Here is a 27,753-nt window from a genome sequence, read left to right as displayed (position 1 = left end):
AAGCTGTGGATGCCCACTCCCTGGCAGTGTTCAAGGCCAGGTTGGATGGGGTTTGAGCACCCTGGTCTGGTGGAAGTGTCCCTGCCCATGGCAGGGGGATTGGAATTAGGTGATCTTTAAGGTCCCTTCCAACCCAAACCATTCTATGATTCTATACAACCCTTTATTTTCCTGTGAACTGAAAAATCATTAAAGTTCCTACCTCAATAAACTGAAATTTGGTGAATAAAACACATATTTTATTTCCCAAGGTTATAGTCACTACAGATCTGCAAGAGTAGAATTTCCAGCTTCAATTCTGGGGTGAATTTCAGACTATTTGTGTAAAATTGGGCAAAATTTGTGCACCCATGGACGACAGTAACAAGGGCTATAGAAAAGCAGATTAGGATGACACAATGTCAGCGTTTATTTTGAAAGTAACTGTCAATTGACCTAACAGAAATTGTAGACATCAACAGAACATGGATCTGTTATAAGCCTTGATAAACTAGATCTGAAAAAGTCAAGACAGATAATGTTAGGCAATATAGCATAACACAGTATGAGCTGTTTAGGAAGCATGCAGTTGTAGAGTTGCACACTCAACATCTGCAGTCCTTCCCTCAGAAAGATGTGTCAGCTTTCCTAAGTGTTTATCTTAAAGCCAATAAATTTGTTTGCAAAGGCTCTGGAAAAAAAACCCAAACACATTCTTGGGATGATGCTTCACTGTCAGTTCCAAATGTCTGCAAGGCCATGCACAGAAGGAGCTGAGTTATTTCAAATTTTGCCTCTACAGAGTGCAACAAAATACTAAAGGAAATTGAGAAGATTTAAAGCAATCTAAGAAATTAACATTAAAAAGTCATGTATAAAGTATGATTTTTTTAAAAAGTAAAATGTAAAAAGGTCTGTTAAGCATCTTTATTTTGTCTATTACCTGAATTTACATGTTATTTAAGTAGCTGAAAAACCCCCCACAATGCAAATATTGGTATCACTTGCCATAAAACTGAAAGCCTTAACTGTGAGTACTTAAAGTGGAAATTTTTGGGTTTTTTTGTATTTCGTCTGACCAAATATACACTTTATTAAAGAAGAAAAAGAATTACCAATCCACCCAACAAGAAGAGGTTGCTGATAAGAAGAAAAGCTTATCAAAAAATGTAAGGGTGTCTAAGCCCCCACGCAAGACTACTGGTGCTCCATTTTGAACCGAAGTAACCATGTAGGTCATGCTACATGTGAAAGGCTTCTAGGCGTATTCTGTTTGGATCCTCTGGATGTCTCAGGGCAATTCCGTATCGTAGCAGCAGCTCAAGATAAGGTGGCCAAAATGACTCATTGATTGTTACATAGGGTTCATGTGGTGTGCTCATTAATTTGTTTATAAGAATCTGAAAGAGCAAAACGATAAGATTTAGGAAGTAAACAAAACAGCTAGATTCTTATCTTCTTTAACCACATTTATACAAACGATTGTAATGAGACACTTGTAGGCGATATAAGAAATACAAGACTACAGGAGAAATACAAGACATGTTCAAGGTAGAAGTAAAATTAAGAACTTCCAATTAACTTCATTACATCTTTTTTGATGTAAAAGTTAGAACCAGAATTCTCCTTTTATCTAGACAAAGTTTTTCACCATCTGTCAAAAACTTCGTGGATTTCAGATAGTGTAACTGTAAATGCCTAAAAAATCTGAACATGAAGGTGGTAAATCTTTATGTAACTAATCTTTAAATCAGTATTTGTTACTTTGAGATTAAAAGCATTAAATAAGAGGGAAAGCTAGATTTTTTGGCATCACTTGCCTCAAAACCATAATGACTTACTGTCAACAAATCACTGTCCCTCTTTCAGATTTTAGCAGAGAATAATGTCCATCTTACAATTTTTCTAAATTTCATCTCAGCAATAAGCTAAAAAAAAAAATCTCTCTTCTTAGATTGGGAAGAATTATTTTTCTTGTATTTTGTGTCCTTCTGCAGGTAGTATTAGAAATAAGCTTGCACGTGTGATAAGTTCAACATCATAGTCCTAGTTTAACTTCACTACATTTGCACCTGAAATCTTTTTGCTCATCTCATAAATAGGTTATCCAAATTCATAGTATCATTTCTTGCTCGGGCATGACAAGCACCTTACAACAATTCACCTCCTCTTGATACTTCCTTACTTCTCCTTTGTTCCTTATCCAAATACAGAATTAGTTAACAGAGTTAAAAAAACACATCAGTTTTGACAATCTTTTTCTGTTTTGGACGACATGTTTATGCCCTCATAATATTGCTCATGGGGAATATTGCAGACATTAAAGATTAAATAATGTCACTCATCCTATGGTGCTTGCTCTATTCATCCCAGATATTTAATCTTTCTACAACAAGCTTCTAAATGTTTTAGATTTCCTAATTTCAGTAGGTACAAAATATTCTTTACTGGTAAAGAAAACCTCAAAATCCTTACTACCAGACTTTACTCTTTTTTCACCCATTGCTATTAAAAAAACCACCCCAAACTACTCTTCTTTTCCAGAACATTCTGAAGCATTATTCCAGTTTATGTCTTTTGTACTTATCTGTCCCAGTTCTGCATATTTACTCCAAATGCATTATTTTAGATGAATTGTTACTTTGTCTTTTCTGACATCTGATATTCTGAAATAGCCTTTATGGCTGTAACTTTATATACATTTGTATTGTAAACAGTCTTTCAAATCTTAAACTAGTTCACTAAATCCTCAGTCAGAAAGGAATAATCCTTGAATTGTTTGAAAGGGAAAGGATTACTACATTTGTAAAAAATTACAGCTTATTACTGGAATAAAAACTAGTACAATAAAAATTCTGAGGTTTGCATAAGAAGAAAGTTTACTGCTTGCTTACTACTCACACTAATTTAATGAAGTAGGTACTGATATACCTAAATAATATAAATGTATACACTTAGCTTGTCAAAGTGGATTTATTAAAATGTATACTTTCATTATTTAATAAAACACATGGAGACGGAGTAGATGTGGTTAGGAACACATGCGCTGATTGTAATTCTGTAAATGAATTACATTTTTACAACAGGTAATCCTAAATCTGTAATTATAATATAGAAGTGACTTTTGCTCTTTAAGAAACTATCATCTGTATCTAAGAAAACACTTTTGAAATTTTACAGGCACTTGAAACTAGAACGCAGTTGCTCAACAAAAAAAAACAACAAACCCCATAAAACAAAGATAAGGGATGTTGGCAGTTTATGCAAAGACAGTTAAAATTAAAACGAAGTCTCAATTTTTGGAAGTAGTATGTCCGTCCAAATGGCAATCAGACACTACTTGGATATGCTGACATTTTGAGGAGATTAACAATGTCAGAAAAATATGAGAGGCAATTTTAAAGCATTAGAAGAGCTTTAACATTTTAATTCCATAGGGAATGTGGCTATTTTAAATTCTGATCTGTTTTTAAGCTCTGCCTAATTTGGCATTAGTAGGCATGCTGAGATACTTGAAGCATGTAAAATTATTTTGATGATGTAAGCCCAAAGTCAGGGCTTTAAACTAAAGTACAACAATGTCATAGTGACCAGATCATAGCATCTTAATACCAGAAAGTTGTTATTCATCAAGTTTTCCCTCAGAAAAAACATTCCCCACCCTGGGAGGTCTTACACATAGATGCTTACAACTGCCTGAACAGTGAGGACGGAGGAGGAACAGGAAATTTCACTTCAAATGCTACATTTCAGACAAGAAGGAACAATACCAGTGAGAAGATTTTTAATGCTCCTTCAAAATTATGCTTTGCAATTCAAATTCATAAATTGCACTGTGATGAAAAATGCTCACTAAGCAATGCTGGCATGCTTATAAAATGCATTAGAAATGCATAAATCAGATTCATTGATTTCCTCATATGAGAAGATAATCCAGTTAATACATGAGACATGTTAACTGGTCCTTCTATAACTGTTACTGTATTATACTTCAGAAATATTTTTATTGAAACAGGACAAAATACAGCATGAAATGGAAGAAATTACTTTTGTTAAGCATAGCATCTGTATCCCCTAATTGGAGCCACTAAGGCTCATAAAACTTCTTTAGAAAAATCATTATAAAATCAAGAAGTCAGGGATAATAATTCTCCATCTCAAACTGAAGATTTAGTTATCTAAATTATTGCCACGCCTCTTGTAAAAAAATGGGGTTTTAATTTAGAAATCTGACATTAACATTCTTAGACATTCTACTTTTCAATAAATGATCTTAACCACGTCATATACTGTTATTTATCTTACTTATATATTATAATCAGATCTGAGTATTGGAAAATCCCCTAAATGTCTACATAACAAAAGAAACTTACCTCTAAAATTTCATGCAGTGTTATCAGTTCCACATTTGGCTCTTTTGAATTCTGCAAGAATCACCACCCCCCAGCCAAATTAACAGAAACCAAAACTAAATAGTTAGGAAAAAAGTTAACTGACAAATAAAAATAATCACACAATTATTTGATTGCATAGTACAGAACAGATGAAAACTTTTACTTAGATTTAGTCATGACAAAAATACAAGGTAGTATTTAAATAATTCCTCTAGAAGTTCAATATTACGCACATTAAATGTGATTTTTAAAATTAATTATGAAAAAGATTAATCTTAAGTGATCACAGTATATCTACCTGGGTTTACATTTAAATAAAACCAAATACATCGTATTTATACATGTAGTACAGTGCAAAACATTCTATGAATATGATCTATTAGGAAAAAATGTTTTTCTTGAACTTCAGAAAAATTGTTACAATGCAAATTTGACACAGCTTAAGACTTGAGTTCATAGTATCTTAATATTTTTTTCATGATTTCCAATGAGTGTTTATTTTTAGTCTGACTTCAATTTAAAAAACTGGCAAAGCTTAAGAAATAAAATCATTAAAAATTTGTGTGTGTGGGAGAAAGTCCTTGATAAAATATCATTTCTACAGCAATCCACTAGAAAATTACTTGTTTTCATTTGTAGCAAGCAAATCAAGACATTTTCCTACAAATTGATATGGATTCCTTAGGCAGCAATGCCAAGAAAACTGTTTGTGCTGTTGCACCGTGAACCTGATCCTTTTATTTTTAAATTTTATCCTTTCTTCCCTTCCATTTCACATTCAGCAAAATAAAAGGCTAGTGGCTGCCTACTCAGCACTGCTGTTGAATACGTCAACTTAAGTCCTAAGATATTAACAGATGTGCAGCACCTTAGACAAACTCCACTTCTGGAACAGAAGAAGAATACAAGCAGTAAATAAGAATTTATGAAAGGCTCCTTTTTTCCAGTCACACTTCTTAATATTCTGGTCTTCAGAAAGCCACAAGGGGGACATACTGCCTGCTCCATGGGAATCTTGCAAACCATGGAGCTAGGGCTCAGTAATGCCTGTCTTTGTGCCTTTATCTTGATACCAGGCTGAGGAAATATAATCTGCACTAAGAAGCTGCAAAAGCTTCCCTGGAGCAATCGTTAAGACACTTCATAGCCTCAGCTGTTTTATTTCCCTGGCCAAAAATACTACTTTGTAACCTAGTAACTTATTGAACCCTTTGGTTCAATATTCATGTTTCAAAGTTGAAGTTAGGTTATGACTTCAGTAATTACTGAAACTAATATACAAAGAATAAAATCCTAAGGATATTGGTGTAAAGAGGTTTGCACTCTCACAGAACAAGCAGACTTATTTTGCTAGGTTTACAATATACATTGTGTACATTGTTTTGTAAAATTATATTACTTACATGTTTTAAGTGTCACCAATATAACAAGTACCTCTAATTAATTAATGCTTATAAAGTCACTTTTAGGCAGGATGCTCAGCATTTAGTTCTTTAATCTGAAAGGTACCATCTTCTCCCCTCCATGAGATGGATTGGCATAAAGAATATTCCTTCTTCAACATTTGACTTTTCATAATTCTTATCTCCAAAAAAACGTGGGTTTTTTATCCAATATTTAAGACACAAGGTAATTCTTACCTCAGTCACTACCTGTACTAAAGGTGTTGGGCCATAGCAACAGAAGCTAACCTGGGCTGCTGTGATTGTCTTCCCTCCCAATGCCAGGTGCAGGTACCTGGTGAAAGGAAGATGGCACCAGAAAAAGGAGGCTGCTCCTTAGCTGTGCCCCACAGACATCGGCCCTGCACATTTGCCCTCATGCAGAACTACTGAGAACACAAGAAGCTTCCACGAAGCAAAAGGAGTTTGGTGCTTCCAGAGTTTTAACCAAGCTGACAACAGATGTGAATGACGTGTTCCCCCCAATCAATGTAGCAGCAAATTTCATTGCTAATGCTGTCAATCTGTATTTCTGACACAATAAAGAAAACAATATAGTTGAAAATGTCTGTCTCCTGCCTTCACAGTTAATCACTTAGATGCAGATTATGAGGGACCTGCAGCTGAGCCACTGAGATGTAACTGAGTAAAAAGATATAGAAGAAGCTATGAATTCAGGGGGAGTGAAAAGAAAGAATAAGACTTGTCAAAAAACAAACTATGTTTCAGAGTTCAGGAACTGCATAAATAGAATTAAAACTAAGATAAGACCTTGCTTGGAAATTTATCAAAATAAATTCTACATTTCAGTAAAATTAAAAAAAAAAAAAGGCAGAAGGTGAGCCTCTGTGAGCAGGGGAAGAGTTGATTAATCCCAAACACTCTGGGTGATATTTTTTTTTTTTTTTTAAGATTTTATGAAGGAAAATTGCATGGAAGAGAGATGAAGGCAGCTAATAAGAATTTCTGACAAGTCAGTATAACAGAGGCTGAGAAAATTCAAGCAGTTGATTTTGCTCTCGGGCAGGAGATTCTACACAAAAACTTCCTCAGAATTCTGAAACACACAAATGAATTCACTGTTTTTTATATTTAAAGTACAGATGGATATGGCCATGAGCAACTTGATCCAATGTCAACATTCACTATCTTGATGATGGTGTTGGAATGGAAGATCTCCAGAGGGCACTTCCAGCCTATATTTTTCTATGACATCACATAAATGGGAGCAAATAAATTGGCGTATCTCATTCTAGAAATTATATTTTTAAGGAAATAATAATGATATAAATGGGAAAAATGAACAATCCCTTAAAATGCATCTGGCAAAGTCATTAGTGTTTGAAGAGGCATCTCATAAAACAATTGTAAGATCAGTAACAACCATCAAATAGGCTGATGACATATCAAGCTGAAAACAGGAAACATATGACAGAAAGAGAACTGTTAATTAAATCTCTGAAGCTTTAATTTCCTAATGCTGGAACAAAATGTATCACATTTAGTGACAGCAGGAAACTGGAAGCCATTGATAGGCAGAAGAACCAAGATATAATAGAACAAGATGTTTGAAGATAGTTGAATAAGACTTTGAAAATGGACATTAGGCCTTGAAAGCTCCATTTGGTATTTTTATGTGCAAAATACGTACTTCTGTGCAAAAACAATATATATATTTTTTAATTAAAATATCAGGGTTCATAAGTTGGAAATAAACAGGAAGAAAAAGACAAGGGTGTAATCAGTTGTTTTTGTGATGACTGTGAGCTAGTAGTTTTGTTTATAATATTGTTTTTTACCAGGTTCCAAAAAAGATTATTTCAAGTGGAAGCAAACATAGAAAATGTGTATTATTAGAATAAGCTAGGGAATTGAAAAATATTATCTTACAGGAGGAGAACAAGAAAGCTTTGCCAGTTCAATTAGCAAAACAAAGAACAAGAGGGTACAAGACTGCTGTCTATTAATATATCAGGAAGAATAAACAAAAGAAAAAGAGCTATTTTAAGGACAATACTGGCATAAGAACACACGGATCTGTGTTAGATATGAATAAATTTAGACTGGAAGTTAGGAGACAGTTTCTAACCAGAGTACTGAGGTACTAGAACAAACCCCAGTAGAAACAGTAGTAACAGAAATACTTAGTTTTAAAATGGAACTCAATGATCATATTAAAGAAATCGTTTTATGCGGTTGTCTGAAATAACAGGGAACTGGACTAAAGAAATCCTTTCTATTTCTGTATTCTTAAGTGTGTCTGAAATCAAAATCAACACCCACCTTTTTTTGTAGCTTTTTTATAACTATTCTTTCAAATAGTAAGGGCAAAAGATTTATTTTTACTGCAGACTTTGAATTTATTATGCAAAAATACTCCCTGACTGCCTATTTTTCCCTAAAGTATTAAGATAATTTTTGGCCTAGTTTGCCTGAACAGAAACTGATGGTTAACATTCCAAACTACACTGTAATTATAAACACTTGTCCTTATTATTGTTCCAAAAACATTTTTAGACAATTAAAATTTTCTTTGCCAAGGAAAATATGAATCCACTTGCCTAGTCGAGTAAAAAAGAAAATGGAACAATTTGGAGTGAACCCCTCACCGTTTCCAAAATTGGCACAGCTTGCAGTCCAGTAAGAAATACAATACATTGCTATGCATCTCATTGGGTGAAGGATACATGCATTAAAAAAGAAAATACTCAGCAGAGAACAGCCTTAAATTATACAAATCAACCTGAAAAATATCAATTAAACCTAAAGGATCAGCTGTAAGTACTATATTTATTTCAAAATATAACTATGGATTCTATGCTAGTGAATTTAAGATAATACTGCATGTAATTAAACAGAAATTGAACATTCCAAACTTAATAGTGAAGAAAATCTTACCTTCTTTTTAGAACTTGCACCTTTCTCTGGAAGGGGAAAATGATCTTCTAGGAATTCACCCAGAGCATTCAAGAGTTCTTCCCTATATAACTGTATTTTCAGCATTTTATTCTGCAGCTCATTAAGTGCTGTACTGCTGAAAATAATAGTAAAAACATAGCAACAGAATATGAAATTCAATAAAATAATTAGAAAGTTCTGCTTAAGCAAAACTCTCCTTTATCTTCTATTGTTCTAAGTTCAACATTGTGAATCACAGGATATAAGCAGACAGTAGCAATGTTTTCCATGTTTCAAATATTCTTAATTGTCACTATTATAATTATTTTTATATTTGTATATATTTTATATTAATTTTTATTATAATTTGATCTATTTAACAAAACCAGGAGTACTTTTTAAGAGTTTGTTTCCTCATTTGCTCTTGTTGATATTTAAATTCTTCAATATCAAAACTCAACACTATAGAAATACCTTCTTCTGGGAAGTCGTTCAGCTTGGGTTTTTGTCTCTTCTTCAAGTCCATTAAGAGCATGTAGTAACTGCTCCTGTTCATCAAGCCATTGTTGTTCTCTTTGAAACATGAAAAGTAGGAAACAGCACAACAGATATACAGTTTTGCTATACAGTCAAAATAATGTGTGGTAAAAAAAGCTTACAGCACTCATAAGTCCAAATTCTTGTATTACCTTTTCAGATCTTCTACCAGTTGTTTATTCTTTAACTTAACTGTTGACAGCACCATTTCAAGATCATTCTTTACTTTCAGCAACTATAAAAAAGTAAAAATAACAGTCTGTATTATTCGTTCTATTTAAGGTTACATCTGTAAATCTGGTAAAGAGGGCCAAAATGATCTGCAATTTTTAAAGAAATATGGCTATAAAGAGACACACTATTTTTAAATCCAGCTGGAGCTATTTAAAATGTTACTGTCACCAGTTGCTCAGTGTCTTATGGAAACTCTGTAAAACAACATAGTTGATTTTACCTGAAGTAGACTATGGAGCTCACACATGAACTGCTTATCTGATGAAAAACTGAGGAGAAAACATCTACAGCACAAGGGCTGCGTTGTCTAAATCACTGCAGCTGTTTGCAAGAATGAATCTGTGCTATTTGCACCAACGTAAAATGTATAGTACTCAGAAAACAAAGATGCTGCAAAGAAAGGCTAATTGCATCCATTAATTAAATGGTCATCAGTGATAGGGACATATTTGGGAGAGGAGAGAAGCAGAAGACAGTGCTGCTGAAGAAGTGGACTCTCAGTGGACTGGGTCTTTCATTAGTGCATTACATTCTATAAAGTAGTATTTCTAGTAGTTTATGATTTCTTAAATATAAACCCATGATTTGAATGCATTTTGTCTCCTTCCATACAAACTATGAGAACTTTCATATTTAGCTCAAAGAAATAAAAATTGTGAAAATATTCTACAGAAGCAAATATGCTCTGTATATGCAACATCTGAAAAAAAAATTGGAATCCACAACAAAATAGGCGATACTATGGGATATCAGATCAAACATGCCACAGCAATACAGTCAAATGAAAGTGTGTACCCAAACAACTTGTTCATCATGACTCTTAACAGCAGTAGCATTTCCTGTTGTGAGTGATACCAGAAGGAGGAAAGCTGCTAGGAAGAAGAAAACCAAAAAGTACTTCTTTTTTTAATGCCACAGCCACAGGAATATTCTCAGGTCATGTTGCATACCAATGTCCAATGAATATAGTGTAATGCTACCCGTAAGACATTCTTGATTTGCTCTTGCTTCCAAGGCTGGAAGAACTCAACAAAGTATTTGCAAACCATTGGCACAGAACTCTAGATCTAAGCATACTGATGCTCCTGTGTAACATATAATGTTACATTATTTTATATCCAGTATGAAATGCAATATAGAAAACCTTTTAGTTTAAAAGATAATTCCTTACAATTAGGAAATTTTAGTAATTACAATACATGGGAAGAAAACCACTAGAACAACAAGAATACCTGAAGAAACATACACAATATTTTAGCAGTAGTCCACCACAGGAGTCGTCATAGGAAAATGCAGCAATTGTATATACTTTTATCAGTTTTTTTCAATGAAATCTTATTATCTCTTAATAAACAAAAAGGCTTACCTCTTCTTTTCCTAATGCTAACAGTACATCTGGATTGGTAGAAATTACTGAAAAATAAAATGAATTGGGGTTTTTTGCACTGGATGATAATAGACTTGTTTATATTGAAAAGCAGCCTGGCTAGATAGAAACTTGTCTATCCTCTACAAAACTAGCTTCACTGTCAGCAGCGGTTAAATCACATTTTGTGGTGCCCTGCTGGGCTAACCTATTGTCACTTTTCAGCAAGTTAAATTAGACTGAAAAAAGTGTGGTGTTAATGCTTCTGCGTTAATTTTCTTAACTAGCTCAGGTACTTAACATTAAAATGTGAAGTACAGTCATACTTCAAGATAAGCAAGCCTGATTTTTTCAGTGGGAGGGATTCCATCAACATTACCAATGTGACAAAATTCTTCCAGTCTTCCAGTTCCTTGTTAAACAGCCTCCCAAATGCTAGATCAGGATTGTAAAACCTATCTGATTTAAAGAACTTCAAAAGCATGTCACCATTCTTAGTGTTCACAAGAACATGCAGGGAGATGAAAGGCCTAGCAAGGCCAATATCCTAACTCCAACCCTGAGCAACAGCAGTACTTAAGGGGAAGTACAGTACTATTCAAGGATGTGGTAACGTTTCCCCAGAATGCTTCTGCAAAATGCAGTGGTTTATGGCTCACGGATTTTCTCTATAAAAAAATGAGTCATTGTATTTGATAGCCTTCAACGGACTCCAATTAACTCTCAGTTCCATGTCAGTCTGCAGCATCTGCATAAATATGTGACTTTTGAAAAAGCAAAACATTTGAATCTGCTAACAGGAGAAATTAAATCTACTCTAACAATCTTAAATCTTAGTATGACAGGGATATTTTGTGTTCGAGGTTGGGCTCCAAATCTCTAATCTTAATTATTTCAATAAAAGCTTTTCCTTTTAACAAAAAGAAAAACCCTTAACTGTCTCGTAAAATCATTAAATATCTCCTAAATACAATACAGTTGATTTAAAAAATTTATAAAAGTATTTTCTTTGGTAATGCATTTTCATAGTTTTTATCTCCACAAATTTTGAGAAGCCTTAGATTAGTAGTTTTAAAAGCAGTATTTGTTCTGAGATGGAAATCAGCAAAACTACTGAGTTCAAAATGCATTAAATTACATGTCACTAGAAAGTCCCGTTTATTTAAGAGAATTACTGTCTCTAAGTCTTGACACAAAATTTGAGCAGAGTGCTCCCAAATTAAGATTATGTTTAAGAGCTCTGGGAGGTAGGGGTCTGCCATATTTGAAGAAACCCACACAACTCTTCCTCCCGCCCTCCCTCCATGATTACTGTGAGCCCTTGCTGCCTGGGATTATCAATTTCTACTATTGGTTTACAACACATCTTCATTTTTAGATACCTAATCCCGAGTATGTGCTTCCCATTCAATATTCACATTGTGTGAGTATCAGAATAGAAGGCCACATCTTCCTAGGAAAGAAATCACTAACCCTGATTTAGTGAAGAAACAGTGCAGATCCAAGACACTAGGATCACGCATTTATGGCAGCTGCTGCTGTAAAGAACACAGGTTGCTCTGTCCACTATCTGTTAAAGCTTTTTCAGTTATGAATCGCTACACTTGCAAAAATCAAATGTCAAACAGAATTGGCTAGTGATACACAGTACAATTACTAAGCAAAAATACTACCAGATGCTAGGAATGTAAAAGCAACTACTATGCACATGTTTATACAGAAACTCCTATTCAAATAAGAGGAATTTGGCAGATGACTGATATTCTGCAAAGAAAAACAGTAATTATGCAGAGACAACTGTTTTATATGGTTTAAAATATGGTTGCTTCCACTTCCTTATTTTGCAAAGGTTAAAGTTAAATTCCATTTTTATGAGCGAAATGCTTGTTAAAAAGTTTTAATTCAGCTGATTTAGCAGCTCTAGAGCTACATAAATAGTACCAGAAACTGAGAAAGAACAAGAGACCAAAGTAAAAGCTTTGCAAAAATAAAATCTGCATTGTGGATTCAAGTCTGTGTGCCAATATTGTGCCCAAAGAAATGTAGAACTGCCAAGTTATAACCTCTGAAAATAAGGTTGAAAATTTAAATGCTGACAGGGCCTCATTTACAAGACATGAACTGGCCATTGCTAAAAGCAGAAACCAAAGTAATAAGACATCTTGACATTCGTGCTCTATTAGTAAATTGTATGAAATGAATATTTCTGATATTCCTATTTAGATAAATTTAGATAATGTTTTCAATTAAGTAATTCCTCCTTCAAAACAAACCGTAGGTAGAAAGGAGCCAAGACGGACAGAGAGGATGTAAGCACAGTAGACTCTTCAATTTCATACATGCACTATACCTCTATTCAAATTCTTAGCAGCAGTTTCTTTCTTCTTCCCTTGAGAAGGTAGCGAAAAAGGCAAAGCTTTGGCTTCAAAATATTATTTTATTTGCATTATGATATGCATAGATCATTTCTCTAGAACAAAATTAAGATTTATAATAATAAATCTTATCACCTGGGAACAACTAAGAATGGTTGAGCAAAGCAAGTCAGGAAGCCAATAAAAATAGGTCAAGCCCCAAGAACACTTTTAAACAAATAGCTTGAAGTTTAAAATAATCACATATTTTAGTAAGGACACCTAACATCTCCAGGTATTTTACCCAGATAAAAACTGTAAGTACTTTCAATTCATTTGCTGAAAGCCACCAGCTTATTCATGAGCAGCAGCCAAGGACCAGTATTTCCCAAATTCATTCAACGTTATACTTTTGGTCTACACACCTCTAAGCAGCATTTGAGGCTGACCATTTTTAGAGATAGGCTTACAAAGCACATGAACTATGAATTTATACTAATAGAGTAACAATACCTATTTATGAGAAAGAAGAAACACTTTTTTCCCAGCTCCTATTATTTGATCATGCTTTGCAGCAAGTACATGAACTTTGAAAGAAGCTGGAGAAGTGACTTTAATGTTCATCTGAAAATGCATTCAAATTTTGCCAGTTGACAAAATATTGGAAATCACTGTTTGCTGTCCAAAACACATTCCTATCATTTCATAAACACTAAAAAAAGCAAGCCTCTTCTGACATAAAAATATTCAAATGAGTCAATGGATCCATTTAAAGATTAAGTAAGCTTTACAGGGTTGAAAGGTGCTAATGGTTCCTTGACAGGAGACATAACAGTAAAGTGCTACCAGAACACTAATAATAGTGTAAAGTGAACTGTTTCAGCAGTCTCCAAATGGGACATCTGAAAAGACAGATTACTCACACTTAGATGCTGAATGGCTTTACTTTCAGTGTCTGGCCACATAAACGTTGCAACAGAGTGAAATCAGTCAGCACTGATGCTTACATACAATAAGAATTTTGAAGAACTGAGGAATTTATACCTTTTGACTGATAATGTCTAACAAATGTAAGACCTACATGGTTAGTGTAGACACTAGTGGTTAGTGCTTCTCAGGATCAGTAAGTGATCTGGATTCTTGTATTACTAAAATAAACTGAAGCATCTTTTACCACCTTTTCTTGACCTTGAATCTCTGGCTCCTGTTAAATCCAAGCTGCTTTCTTACAGTGTAATATCCTTACTGCTAAAGGTTTACTTCAAAGTTTCAGTTAGTACACGGTAATACAACACACTCTTGTGAAGTATTAATTAAAAAAAACCCCACAACAAAACCCAAAGGATGTATGGTTAAAAATATGTCTGGGTAAATTATTGTTAGACTATTAGCAATACTTGCAAAGATAAAAAAATGTATCAGCTTCTTAAAAGACAAAATTAAGAAAAATTCTTTGCCAAAGTAGTTCCATCCTAAAAAGGAAACACAAATGAAAGATGGACATGAAACAATCCCAGAAAGGAGAAATCTGACGGAGGGTAACAGCATGATGAACTTTTGTTATTTTGTTAGGAGATCTGATAACAGTTATTTTTCCATTTAACTGACTGATGAATGGTGATCCAGAATCATAAGTTTAAGTTAGCAGAATTAACTTCAAATTCTAAGTTCACTTAGATCTAAAGTGCAAAAGGAACAGATATGAAACGTACATGCTACTATAGGAAGTATTTAATTTTTAAGTAGTTATAGAATGAAAACACAACCAGCAGACATTCAATATATACACAGTTTAAGATGCCTAGATGAAAGACTTTGCAGAAATGTATAGAAGTATACCTTACATAGAGCAGTTACTTACTTTCAGGGCTTCTGTTTTGCCATTGATTATATTCCGCTGTTAAAGCTTTCACTTGCATTGTTAACAACGAAAGCTGTATAACAAGAAAAGAAGCATCTCTTGAAGTGTGTTGAGTTGCATTAGAGTAAAAAGAAATAGAACAGGATAGCAATTCATTTATTAAGTTTATACAGCAGAAAACAAAAGACCTTCTATTACAACAGACCACTCATTATTTCAAAAGATTTAAAAAGCCACTTGCAGGGATCCAGATATATTTTTATTCTTTTTTCAAAAGGGGGAAATCAGAACTAGTCAGAATTGGAATTTTCCCCCTAAATTCCTCTGTAATACCAGATAATGACCACAAGTGAAGATGAGCCACTAGAAGCAATGACAATACTTCACATCTTCTTTCCTCCTTAGATGTATGGTTCATACAAACCTAAGTTAAATGGACCATGCTTGATATACATAATGACTAAACAGAAGATGGGCTTCCAATAAAACAGCAGTCAAATAAATCTTCCATCAAAACTACATCTGTGGACTCAGCAAAAAATGCTGTAGAACTAGTGCTCCAGCTCACTGTAATCACTGAAAATATAGGAGCAACAAGAAAAAACACCAGTTCAGAAAAGTTTATTAAAACCTCCCAAATCGAACAACCACAGATTTTTAAAAATGTACTTTAAATCTTACTGTGTTCCGGAGAGTGAATATATTCATTATTACTATTCCATTTCCTGAAACTGAAGACTACACCTATAATTTTTCTTCAAATACATTGTAAATTATGTATAGATATCATATTACAAGTAATCTAGTAAAAAATTAAGCATATATTTAAATACCAGATGTACTGCTGATATGGTCAAGCATTCCGTAAAAAGCACTGCAGATTGCATTTGGCTTTACACCAACTAAAAAGAGAAAAATATGCTAAGAATCATCAGCCAAGTTCTTGTAATAAAAACATCAAGAATGGACAACTTAAGCTGAGCTTTTCACTACTGCAAACAACTTTGTAAAGTGCATCTTCAAAAGAAAACCTTTTAAAATAAAGGAAAACAAAACAAACCCAAACCAAAAGAATAATGACCATACAAACATTCCTTATTTTCTAGATCAGGTGGTGTAATCTCTTTTGTAATGGAGCACCACTCTTGACAATACTATCAGCTCATTCTTGGTTCCTTGAAACTTGATAAAAAATGATGTACAAAATATTCTGGATATTACAGTAAATGAACAAAAAAACCCTTTCAAATAAATTAACGTTACCCTTCAGGAACCTTAAATCAAGGATCATCTTTACAACAAATATATACAGCAAGTATGTACATCACATGTCTCTTGCTCACACCCTATACACATTCCCAGCAAACTATGCTGCTCAGTAATTGTCCTGGGTTCAGCTGGAATAGAGTTAATTGTCACAAGAAGCCAGTAGGGCACACGGCCTGGTCACTGACTCAAAGTAACCAAACAAATGGCATATTTAGTAGCATGTGATGACATGCTGGCTGGGGCAGAGTAATCACTGCTCGGGAGCATGCTGGGCATCACGCAGTGAGAAAACTGCACTGTGTATTTCTTGCTTCATACTTTCTTCTTATTAGTATTATCGTTGTTACTGTTCTCTTCTTTTGCTGTTCTGTCAAACTGTCTTTATCCCAACACACAAATTTTGCCTTTTTCCTTCTGATTTTCCTCCCCATCCCACTGGCAGGGAGCAGTGAGAGCGCGACCAGGTGGTCCTTTGTTGCCAGCCAGGGCTAAACCAGGACAGTCATTTTTGGGGCTCAATGTGAGGCACAAAGCATTGGGATAATGGCAGGGCTGACCAGAGTGTGTTAAAACAACTTTGATATAATTTATTACACACATTTATTTTAGTTAAATAGTCACTGGTCACAATGTTGCATTGTTTAGTCACATGGTTACAGCATGTAAACCCTTACTTGCTTGTATGTATCTCCTGTGGTGCTGTTTTATCACCTCTGGGAAAAGAATCAGGATTATCATTCTGCTGTACTGTGTAATATCAACTCATGATAACATCACTAGGCATAAGGGTAGGCTGGTATTTGTATGCAGCATTGCTGTCCTGCTTGTACCTTGGGTGCCATCTCTTTGAATCTATGAATAACCACACCCACTCTACAGGGAAGACGAGGGGATACTTTCCCCCTCAACTCTTTCACCCTCCCTTTCGCCTCCAGGCTAGATACAACCAATTTTCAGAATTCCGAATATCCTTGGGATTTTGAAGCCAGCATGCTCTTACTGCTATGTCTCCTGAATGGGTTTCAGGTCTTGACTAGGATTAAACAACTATTTAAAAGTATCACCCAGAGATCTGCCCCAAGGCTGGATAGCTATGAGTGGCAGGGGGTGTGGGATAGTGTGGGCAGATGCCTAGGATGGTAGGCACCTCTGGTGTTTTGGAACTTCACTCTTGAACAAACGCAGAATCCTGACAAACTAGTAGAATACTTGGAACAAGCATGCTGTCGCCCTGGCAGTTCCAGGGAGACACAACTTTTTGCAGTGTCGTGGGGCCTGGCCCATGCCTACCGAGCCCTGTTTGACATTGTTCAGTGTTCTAAAGGGGAAGGGGGGGGGAAACAGACAATGGGTACTGCTGCTGCCCCAACCCCTGTGACGGGCACGGTGGCTACTCAGACCCTGGCAATGGGTACTGCAGCAAAACGAGAAAACCAACCTGTGCAGTATCAGTTGCCTCTACACAGAAGAGGAAATACACAAAAAAATTTGCTTGGTGAAGGATGACAATGAGCTAGGGCCATCACAAGAGCAGGAGAAGGAGGCAGAGCCAGAGATCACCACCCTGTCCCTGTGTCTGAGCGAGATGCAAGATATGTGAAAAGATTTCAGACGTCACCCAGGTGAGCACATTGTCACCTGGCTGCTGCGGTGCTGGGATAGGGGCAGCAGCTTGGAGTTAGAGGGTAAGGAAGCCAAGCAGCTGGGATCCCTGGCCAGGGATGGGGGCATTGACAAGGCCATTGGAAAAAAGGCACAAGCCCTCAGCCTCTGGAGGAGACTTCTGTCAGGCGTGAGGGAAAGGTACCCCTTCAGTGAGGATGTTGTGGGTTATCCAGGCAAGTGGACCAATGTGGAAAGGGGTATTCAGTACCTGAGAAAATCAGCTGTGCAGGCGCTGGTGTACTATGACCCAGACAATGCGCAGTTACCCACAGACCCAGATGAAGTCCAATATACATGACCCATGTGGCAGAAGTTTGTATGGAGCACACCATTGCCCTATGCCAACTAGCAGTAATGGACTGGAAAGGTGAAGAAGCACCAGTGGTGCATGAAGTGGCTGGCTGACTCCAGCAATATGAAGAAAGCCTCTCTTCCTCCCTCGTGTCAGCCGTGGCAAAACTGTCCTGGAAGATCCAACAACTCAAAGAGAATGTGTTCTGCTGCCCACCTGTATGAGCCAGTGTCTCAGCTACTAGGAGCAAGTGTTTCTCTGCTCAAGAGAGGCGACATAGGGTACACACCATGAGGTACCCTGTGTTTTTACCTGTGTGACCACGGAGAGGACATGAGAAAATGGGATGGAAAACCTACCTCAACCCCAGAGACACGAGTGCGTGAGCTGCAAGGTAAAACAATCACAAAAGGGGATTCTTCTAGGAAAAATGCTGCTCCAGTTTCCAGCAGGCAGTTCTCCACACAAAGTGGAAAGCCTGATCTTATTTCTGATCCTCTTGAAGAGGCTTCTAAGTCATTTTCATAAGTGAGCAGTAAATTCTTTGACCAGGATTAGAGGGGTCCTGCCTCCAGCCAGGTGGAGGAAAGGGACAACCGTGTGGACAGTGTGGATTCGGTGGCCTGGCACGTCAGATCCACAAGAGTATAAAGCTCTAGTGGACACTGGTGCACAGTGTAATTTAATGCCATCAGATTTCAAAGGGTCAGAGTCCATCTGTATTTCTGGAGAGACAGGGGGGTCCCAAGAGCTGAAGTGAGCCTCACTGGGAAGGAGTGGCAGAAGCACCCCATTGTAACTGGCCCCGAGGCTCCGTGCATCCTTGGGATAGACTATCTTAGGAGAGGCTATTTCAAGGACCCAAGGGGGTATCGGTGGGCTTTTGGCATAGCTGCTTTGGAGACAGAAGAAAAACAGCTGTCTATTTTGCTTGGTCTCTCGGAAGATCCTTCCATTGTGGGGTTGCTGAAGGTTAAAGAACAACAGGTGCCAATGGCTACCACAACGGTGCACCAGTGACAATATCGTACCAACCGAGACTCCCTTCTCCCCATTCATCAGCTGATCCGCCAGCTGGAGAGTCAAGGAGTGATCACCAAAACTCGCTCACCCTTTAATAGTCCCATATGGCCAGTGAGAAAATCTACTGGAGAGTGGAGACTGACAATAGACTACCGTGGCCTGAATGAAGTCACACCACCGCTGAGTGCTGCCATGCCACACGTGCAAGAACGTCAGTATCAGCTGGAGTCAAAGGCAGCCAAGTGGTATGCTACAATTGACATCGCTAATGCATTCTTCTGCATCCCTTTGGCAGCAGAGTGCAGGCCACAGTTTGCTTTCACCTGGAGGGGCATCCAGTACACCTGGAATCGACTGCCCCAGGGGTGGAAACACAGTCCCACCATTTGCCATGGACTGATCCAGACTGCACTGGAAAAGGGTGAAGCTCCAGAACATCTGCAGTACATCGATGACATCATTGTATGGGGTGACACAGCGGAGGAAGTTTTTGAGAAAGGGGAGAAAATAGTTCAGATCCTTCTGAAAGCCGGTTTCGCCATTAAGCGAAGTAAAGTAAAGGGACCTGCGCAAGAGATCCAGTTTTTGGCAATAAAATGGCAGGATGGGCACTGTCAGATCCCAATGGATGTTGTCAGCAAAACAGCAGCTAAGCCTCCACCAACCAGCAAAAAGGAAGCACAGGCCTTCTTACGTGTTGTGGGTTTTTGGAGGATGCACATCCCAAATTACAGCCAGATTGTAAGTCCTCTGTACCACGCGACCCGGAAGAAGAATGATTTTGAATGGAGCCCTGAGCAACGACAGGCATTTGAACAAATTAAACAGGAGATAGTTCATGCCATAGCCCTTGGTCCAGTCCGGTCAGGGCAAGATGTTAAAAACGTGCTCTACACCGCAGCCGGGGAGAATGGCCCAACCTGGAGTCTCTGGCAGAAGGCACCAGGGGACACTCGAGGTCGACCCCTGGGGTTTTGGAGCCGGGGATACAAAGGATCCGAGGCCCACTATACTCCCACTGAAAAAGAGATTCTGGCAGCGTATGAAGGCGTTCGAGCTGCTTCAGAAGTGGTCGGCACTGAAGCACAGCTCCTCCTAGCACCACGATTGCCGGTCCTGGGCTGGATGTTCAAAGAGAGGGTCCCCTCTACGCATCATGCCACCGATGCTACGTGGAGTAAGTGGGTCGCGCTGATCACCCAGCGCGCCCGAATGGGAAACCCCAGTCGCCCAGGAATTCTGGAATTGATTGTGGACTGGCCAGAAGGCAAAGATTTTGGAGCATCGCCAGAGGAGGAGGTGACACGTGCTGAAGAAGCCTCACTGTATAGTAAGCTGCCAGAAAATGAGAAGCAGTATGCCCGGTTCACGGATGGGTCCTGTCGCATTGTGGGAAAACATTAGAGGCGGAAGGTTGCTGTATGGAGCCCTACACGACAAGTCGCGGAAACTACCGAGGGAGAAGGTGAGTCAAGCCAGTTTGCAGAGGTGAAAGCCATCCAGCTGGCTTTAGACATTGCTGAACAAGAAAAGTGGCCAGTGATACGTCTCTACACTGACTCATGGATGGTGGCAAATGCCCTATGGGGGTGGCTGCAGCAATGGAAGAAGAACAACTGGCAGCGCAGAGGCAAACCCATCTGGGCTGCCCCATTGTGGCAAGATATTGCTGCCTGGCTGGAGAAGCTGGTTGTAGAAGTACGTTACATGGATATGCATGTCTGTAAGAGTCACAGCACCTGCAGGTGGATCAGGCTGCCAAGACTGAAGTGGCTCAAGTGGATCTGGACTGGCAACATAAGGGTGAACTGTTTATAGCTTGGTGAGCTGATGACACTTCAGGCCACCAAGGAAGAGACACGACATACAGATGGGCTTGTGACTGAGGGGTGGACTTGACCATGGACACCATCGCACAGGTTATCCATGAATGAAACATGCGCTGCAATCAAGCAGGCCAAGCAGGTAAAGCCTCGGCGGTATGGAGGATGATGGCTAAAATATAATTAGGGGGAGGCCTGGCAGACTGATTATATCACACTGCCACAGACCCGCCAAGGCAAGCACCATGTGCTTACAATGGTAATACTACCATTACAACCAGATGTAATTAAATGTAAATTAAATAAAAAGAAATTAAATCCGTAACAGAAATAAAATTCAATTTAAAAAACCAATCAAAAATAAATCCAATTAAATTAAAAATATGAAATATAAATAAAACATAATATTGTAATTAAACTATAGTCAACAGATATATGTCTGCAGTGTTCTTTTTGTTACTTAGTCAAGTATATTGAATTAACCCTCTAAATACTACATGTTTCACCCAACCAGTCCAATGTTTAACTACTTACACTTTCCAAATTTGGGGTCCTCATATAAATTCTTTTTTTAAAGGTACCTATTTAGAATTTACAAACAACTAAACAAGGACCCAGCATTGCTCTTTTGCACGTTCCCCAAAAATTGAGGGATACAGAAGCTCACATTCATGCACTCTGCATCACTCAGTTAATCTCCAATTCAAGCACATCAGTTTCCTAATGATACCCACAAATAGGGAACAACTGTAAGTTACAAATACAAAGTTCCAGGGTAAAATTAAAGGGATCCATATAGAGTTTCACAAATTACATATACATTGATTAGGAAATGGTTCAAAATCTATATTTCAAGTTACAAATCCCTCCATTTTGCTGCCTATGTTGGTGATTTATCAGTTGAGCGCCAGGACTGCATGTAACCTTTTCGCTATACATAAATGCAATTTTTCAGCATTTGATAGACATGTACTTCAGAATACAACTTCAAAGTTAGTAAAAGTATCAGCTTTAGAGAGTAAGTGAAGATAATTTAGCTTCTTTCTTTTGGAAACACACCATATCTTTACAAAAAACTAAATATTTTGTGGAGAATAAAAGAAAAACAAAATACTGTCTTACCTGGTCATCCGATTTTAACACTGTTTCCTTTCCTAGAAGCATTAGCTTGCTCTGACACTTGGTAGAAAATAAAGAAAACACAAACAATGTTTACTTACCCTGTTGTAAGAAACAAACACAATGCTTGGAAACTCCTAGTAAATTTGTTTAATATAGGAAAAAGAGTTTTGATTTTGCTCACATCCCTCAGAGCCTGACCCAGAACGGCAAATTAAGAAATATTTTTAAATCATACCAGAGTATAAAAGTAGAACTTCAACTAATTGAAAAGCAGAAAAGTAGCAGCTAACAAAAGATGTATGATTTGAGGAAAACGGCAAGTTTTGAGGGTAAAGTTGACATGGGGAAAGACACTGAACAGACAAAGAACATAAGAAACTGGGAAGAGAAAGTCATGGACGAGGCTGAATGGAGAAACTGCTGGGACATTAACACACTTGCTGTTACTATTCTGGCTCCCCAAACAGAGCAATCAAAATAAATGTTTGTTTTATTTCATTTAGGACAATGTACTGTACACTTCAGAAATTTTTAGAAGCACACTATATACATCCCACTGCAGTCGTGGGAGCTGATAACAAGTCTGAAATTCAGGCCTCCACAGATATCCAAGGCTTCAATAGGAGACACCTGCTAAACTCTTTGTTCCAAAATTGTCAGCAATTCAACCTGCCCCATGACAGGGCAGGATGTATTCTACCAAGCAGTAAAACTACTATGCAGTACTTTTGAAACCTTGCTGTTAATGTTTTGGAACCAAAACACAATATAGGATCTCTCCAATAAAAAGTGCTAACGTTGACACACAATCATTGTAACATTACATCATGAACCATAAAGCCTAGGAGCTTATTCAATGACTACGAGTTGCTTAAACTTTTTGATGAAACATGCATGTATTCAGAATGCAACAATCACAAAGTAATAAAAATTCAACTGTTTTTACCAGTGTCCAAAAGAAAAGACACTATCACTTTCTGTATTTTTATGGGTATGCTGGGAATGAGATACAAGGTATCAAAGATTTTCAATTAACTTCAAAATAATAAGTATTCTAACTTCCCTTCTAACCTGAAAATTTCAAAGAAAGTTCACATCCTCTGAAGTGGTGCCAAAAAAACCTTCTGTTGATAACTTATTGCAGTACGTCAGAAACCTAGACACAGGATTCCATGACACTTTTTCATTATTGAGATAACTTTACATGTAGGAACAAATAAAAAAATCACATTAGTCTTTCTAAATCTAATTCTGTGAAATTATTGCACTGTGGGTTGTCTATACTTTGTTCTACTTCAAGTTTGGAATTATTTTTACTTCAGCTTCTGATACTTTTAATGCTTTGAATCTACAACTCAGAACTCATGCAAATAGCATATAAATACCAAATAAAATTGAGTGGAGCAATTAAGAGTCTCAAAATATCACTTAGAACATAACTTTTCAGCAGACTCAGCAGAATCTTACAGGATGCATAGCACGCCCTCAGAACTGTTAAAAGTTTATCTTTCCTGAGACTTCTGCAGATAAAAATAACTCGTTCTAAAAATATTATTATTAGCATATTGGACCATCTATCGAGAGTCAGTTTGCACGAGCATACGCAAACATCATCATCCTAAGCCTCTCTCTCTTCCCATTCTCTCTCTCCCTTAAGATCCAAAGTAGTCGTGAAGAGCAGTTGAATCCCAGTGGTGCCAAACAACTGAGACAAGGATAGCAAAAGAACACAAGGAACTGACAAGGACTGGCACAGAGGCCGTGGAGAGCCACAGCTGTAATTAAAACAAGGTACCAAGACAGGTGCAAAAGGAAACAACACTGCTGATAAAAAGATTACTTGAACTATGAGTGAACTATCCTAATTAGCATGGTGAAAAACCCGCCCTTGAGTGGCAAAAACCCGCTACCAAGAAAAGCCCCTTCCTCATGGCACATGCACAGCAAAAAGTCACTGTGACTCTGAAGTGGGGGACCAGTGGGAAAGCGTGATCAAGCGTAACTGTAAAAGTACCGATAACTGTTGGTCCACATGTATAAAATGTTTCCCATGTGTTAGCCAAGGTGTGCCAGCTTTGTGGAGTTACCACCTAGCACCCATCCCTGCGCAGACATGAAATAAACAAATGCCTCAACTCTGGGTTGACTGGCTTTTCGCACCCCTGATTTTCATGACAACACCATCTTGTATGAGACTAACGAGAGAAGTATCTCAAGTCTCAGTGTGCTGGTACTACCAGAACACAAGTAAATTGCTTAATTTTCCCTAGTTTTAACATATACTCCCATTCTATTTAACTAAACCATAGCATCAGCACGCTGTAAACAAAGTTTGACACTGCAAGGCATTCTTCACCCCTGCCAGCACTTCTGCATTTGGCCTTTCTGAAGATCTTTTCTTCTTCCCTCTTTTTTTTTTTTGTTTTGTGTTGTTTCAGTGGTTTCTTTGGAGAGGGCGAGGCAAGCATGCAGTGAAGGATGGGGAGATGAACACAAAAATGCTGAGGAAAGTTTACAACAAATCTAGTCTATCACTTGTGATTTGCATACCTCTTCCATCTGCTTCCAAATGCTCTCACATTCTTCCAAGAGTTCCTCCTTGGCATCCACGGGATCAACTGAGTTACTGCTGTCTCCTGATGAATATTCAGCCTATTAACAAGCAAACAAAACAGTTATTATGTAGTTCCACAATTAACAGGTTACTGAATCATACCTGCTACTTCATGCCAAATACGTAACAGAGCAATCCCTCTAAAATGAAAGGTCTCAGTCAACTCCTCTGTATTTCTAGATGGCACCTAATCATTCAATAAAATCTGCTAACTATATTACTATAGTAAAACTTGAAGACACTAATAATGATTTATAAAATTGAATCACAAAGCCCTAAAATTTCAAAATGGCTTTAATTACCTGCAATGGCGTTTTTTATTTTCTGACAACCTGAACAAAGAAACAATAAGAGAATCTCACATCTACGAAGTCATGCTTTTCTTCCATATATCTGCAAAGCTCTTAAGCATAGTTACTTCTGCTCTGTCTTCCAATAAATGTCCTAACCTATTTCTCCTTACAACAACCTGAATTCAGAATCTTTAACTAACAAAAGTGTCCTGGATATTACTAGAAAAACAAAAGAACCTGAAGGATACGCAGGCAACCAAGGAAAGCAGGCATTAGGACAGCCAAGACAAAAATCAACCCAAGTTAAATTAAAACGTTTGAGAAACTGTTGGGTCAGATAGAAAGCATACAAATTCAGAAATTTAATGCTAGTTAAATCTATAATGAGATACATGAATGACAACGGTAATTAAGAGGAAAAACAAGAAGCGCCAAAATGGCACTGAAAGGGAAAAAAATTTTAAGGTAAGATACCAACAGGAATTTCCTAGATTACAAGATGCAGGAAGCTTTTAAAAATATTCAAACAGATCACTAGGACAAACAAATACTTAAGAGGTTAAGAAAAGACATTAAAAAAGATCAAGATGAAAAAAAGAAATAAACTTCTCTGTCTTCTTAATGATGCACAAATTCCTAACTCATCCTTTTGTTCATTTTCAGAACAAAAATACAGCAAATTATGCTGAAAGCCTGAATAATTTAGGAGTGAAATATACAACTAGTACCTCGAAAGTTCAAGTATGCCATAGCAGAGTGGCTAAGAAAAAAAAAGAATCAGAATGTCTCACTGAACACTAGAAGTATTCTAGAGAACCAAAAGGTAGCAACCCATCTACTAGGTAGCGATACATATACTAAACCTTCCTGGCAAATTTGTTGCATTAATAATTAAAAACAGAACACTACAAAATCTGGATTGCCATGATCCGGTAAGGTCTAACGAGTACAGTTTTTGCAAAGGAAGATTGTTATCTTCTTAGTGCCTTGGAATGTCTCCATAACATAAGAGAACTAGTTCACATTATTTATTAGGACTTCTGAAATGCCTCCAGCTGAGTCCCCCACAGCAGGCTAATAAAGAAACTAAGCAGTCTTGAGATGCAATTAACTTTTATTTCTCCAACCAAAAACTGTCAAGGAGACAAACAAACAAAAAAGGCCGAGCAGATAATTGAAGAGGGCCTAAATGGGAAAAAAAAAGGGGGGGGGGGGGGAAGAAAAGAAGATATAACCTTTGGAAGTTTGAAAGGAATCTTGGGGTGGAATAATAAATCCTATACCCCTGTGTCTGCCTGCAATAATGCAATCCATCAACATGAAACATTATATGAAATAAATCTCTGAATATATAGCTAAAAAAAAACCCGCAACATGATTATGATTTTATTATTGCTGACCTTCAAAGTATCCATGACTGACTTCACACAAAGTTGCAAAATGTATACATTATGAGGAGATACTACAGACCTCCGTCATGCAAGCCAAACTGTGCTTGCTGTTAATTACCTTACAAACTATACACATCAAAGTGTCACGTTCAGATGTTTTCCCTTGTAGCTTGCAGCTGTCCTGTTTCCGTATGGTAAAATTAGGTTTCTATTCGTACACAATACCTGAAAACTGCAGACTGTTTTTCACGTGTCATTAGGGTTCGTGCATTCCCATTTCAACACGTTATTCCTTCTTACCTCATTTTACAGCTACGTCGTCAGGCAAAACACACACGCAGGGCCCAGCGCCCATTGCGGGCTCTATGCCAGCCAAGCGAACGGGCAAGCTCGGCGGGAAGGGTTTCGCGTCAACAAATACAAACGGACCACCGGCCGGAAGAAATTCAGATACGAGAAAGGAAAGTAGCAGCGGCCCTGGGAAAACTGGGGGGTGGGGGGGAAGCCAGCAACCCGGGAGTTCACCTTCGGAAGGAGAAGCGTAAAAGCAGGGTACAACTAACTTGACAGAAAAGGCGGGGCGGGCAGCCCCCATTCCCCTGGACAGAAGCCCCGCAACCACCCAGCCGCAGTCGGTCGATCCCCCCTCAGGGGCCCGGCCCGGGCGCTGCCTTCCCGCAGGCGGGAGCGGGCTGCCCCAGGGCCCGACCGCGCCCTCCCCAGCGGCCCCAACGCCCGCCAGCCCCCGGCGGCGCCGCGCCCGCCCCCGCTCCGCGGCCGAGGAGCTACCCCGCTCGGGAGGGCGGCCCGCGGGAGGGGGGGCGGCGGCCGCCCCCTGCCCGCCCGTTACCATGGCGGCCCCGCTCCGCTCCGCTCCGCTCGGCCCGGCCCTGCCCGCGTCCTCCGCTGCGCGCGCTCCGCGCTGACTGGCTGCGCGCCGCCGCGTCACTTTCAAAGCTCCCGGCGCGGCGCGCGGCGATGACGGGCAGCGTCGGGGAAAGGTGACGCTTGGCAGCATGGAGGCCTCCGACGCGGAGCGTAAGCGAAAGCCGCCCGAGGCGGCGGGCGGCAGCGAGGAGGCGGCGGCGGGGGACGAGGAGGATGAGGAGCGCTGGGTCGGGCCGCTCCCGGGAGAGGCGGCGCAGGCGAAGAGGAGGAGAGGTAACGGGAGGAGCGGAGCCTTCGCCCGCCCTCCC

General features: G+C 38.4%; 1 protein-coding gene across 4 annotated transcripts in view; it reads right to left on the bottom strand.

The window, feature by feature from the left end:
• Positions 1-323: 323 nt before the first annotated feature.
• The window catches only part of LOC104337807 (E3 ubiquitin-protein ligase TRIM23), a 72,159-nt gene continuing 44,729 nt past the window's right edge, over positions 324-27,753 (bottom strand). Inside the window, exons 1-10 of one of the 4 annotated variants that reach the window (XM_075411825.1) lie at positions 27,408-27,491; positions 24,810-24,911; positions 22,260-22,316; positions 15,066-15,138; positions 10,851-10,897; positions 9,403-9,485; positions 9,188-9,286; positions 8,714-8,849; positions 4,353-4,403; positions 324-1,379 (exon numbers count right to left, since the gene is read on the bottom strand). In XM_075411825.1, the coding sequence (XP_075267940.1) occupies positions 1,221-1,379; positions 4,353-4,403; positions 8,714-8,849; positions 9,188-9,286; positions 9,403-9,485; positions 10,851-10,897; positions 15,066-15,138; positions 22,260-22,316; positions 24,810-24,911; positions 27,408-27,410 (810 nt within the window). In that variant the 5' untranslated portion in view covers positions 27,411-27,491 and the 3' untranslated portion in view covers positions 324-1,220. Of the gene's footprint in view, positions 1,380-4,352; positions 4,404-8,713; positions 8,850-9,187; positions 9,287-9,402; positions 9,486-10,850; positions 10,898-15,065; positions 15,139-22,259; positions 22,317-24,809; positions 24,912-26,857; positions 26,982-27,407; positions 27,492-27,753 lie in introns of those variants that run through there. The other 3 variants (XM_075411826.1, XM_075411822.1, XM_075411823.1) reach the window with 3 other exon arrangements.

This window comes from Opisthocomus hoazin, chromosome Z (assembly GCF_030867145.1).
Source record: "Opisthocomus hoazin isolate bOpiHoa1 chromosome Z, bOpiHoa1.hap1, whole genome shotgun sequence".
NCBI lineage: Eukaryota > Metazoa > Chordata > Aves > Opisthocomiformes > Opisthocomidae > Opisthocomus > Opisthocomus hoazin.
This window is presented reverse-complemented; position numbering and strand designations above follow the sequence as displayed.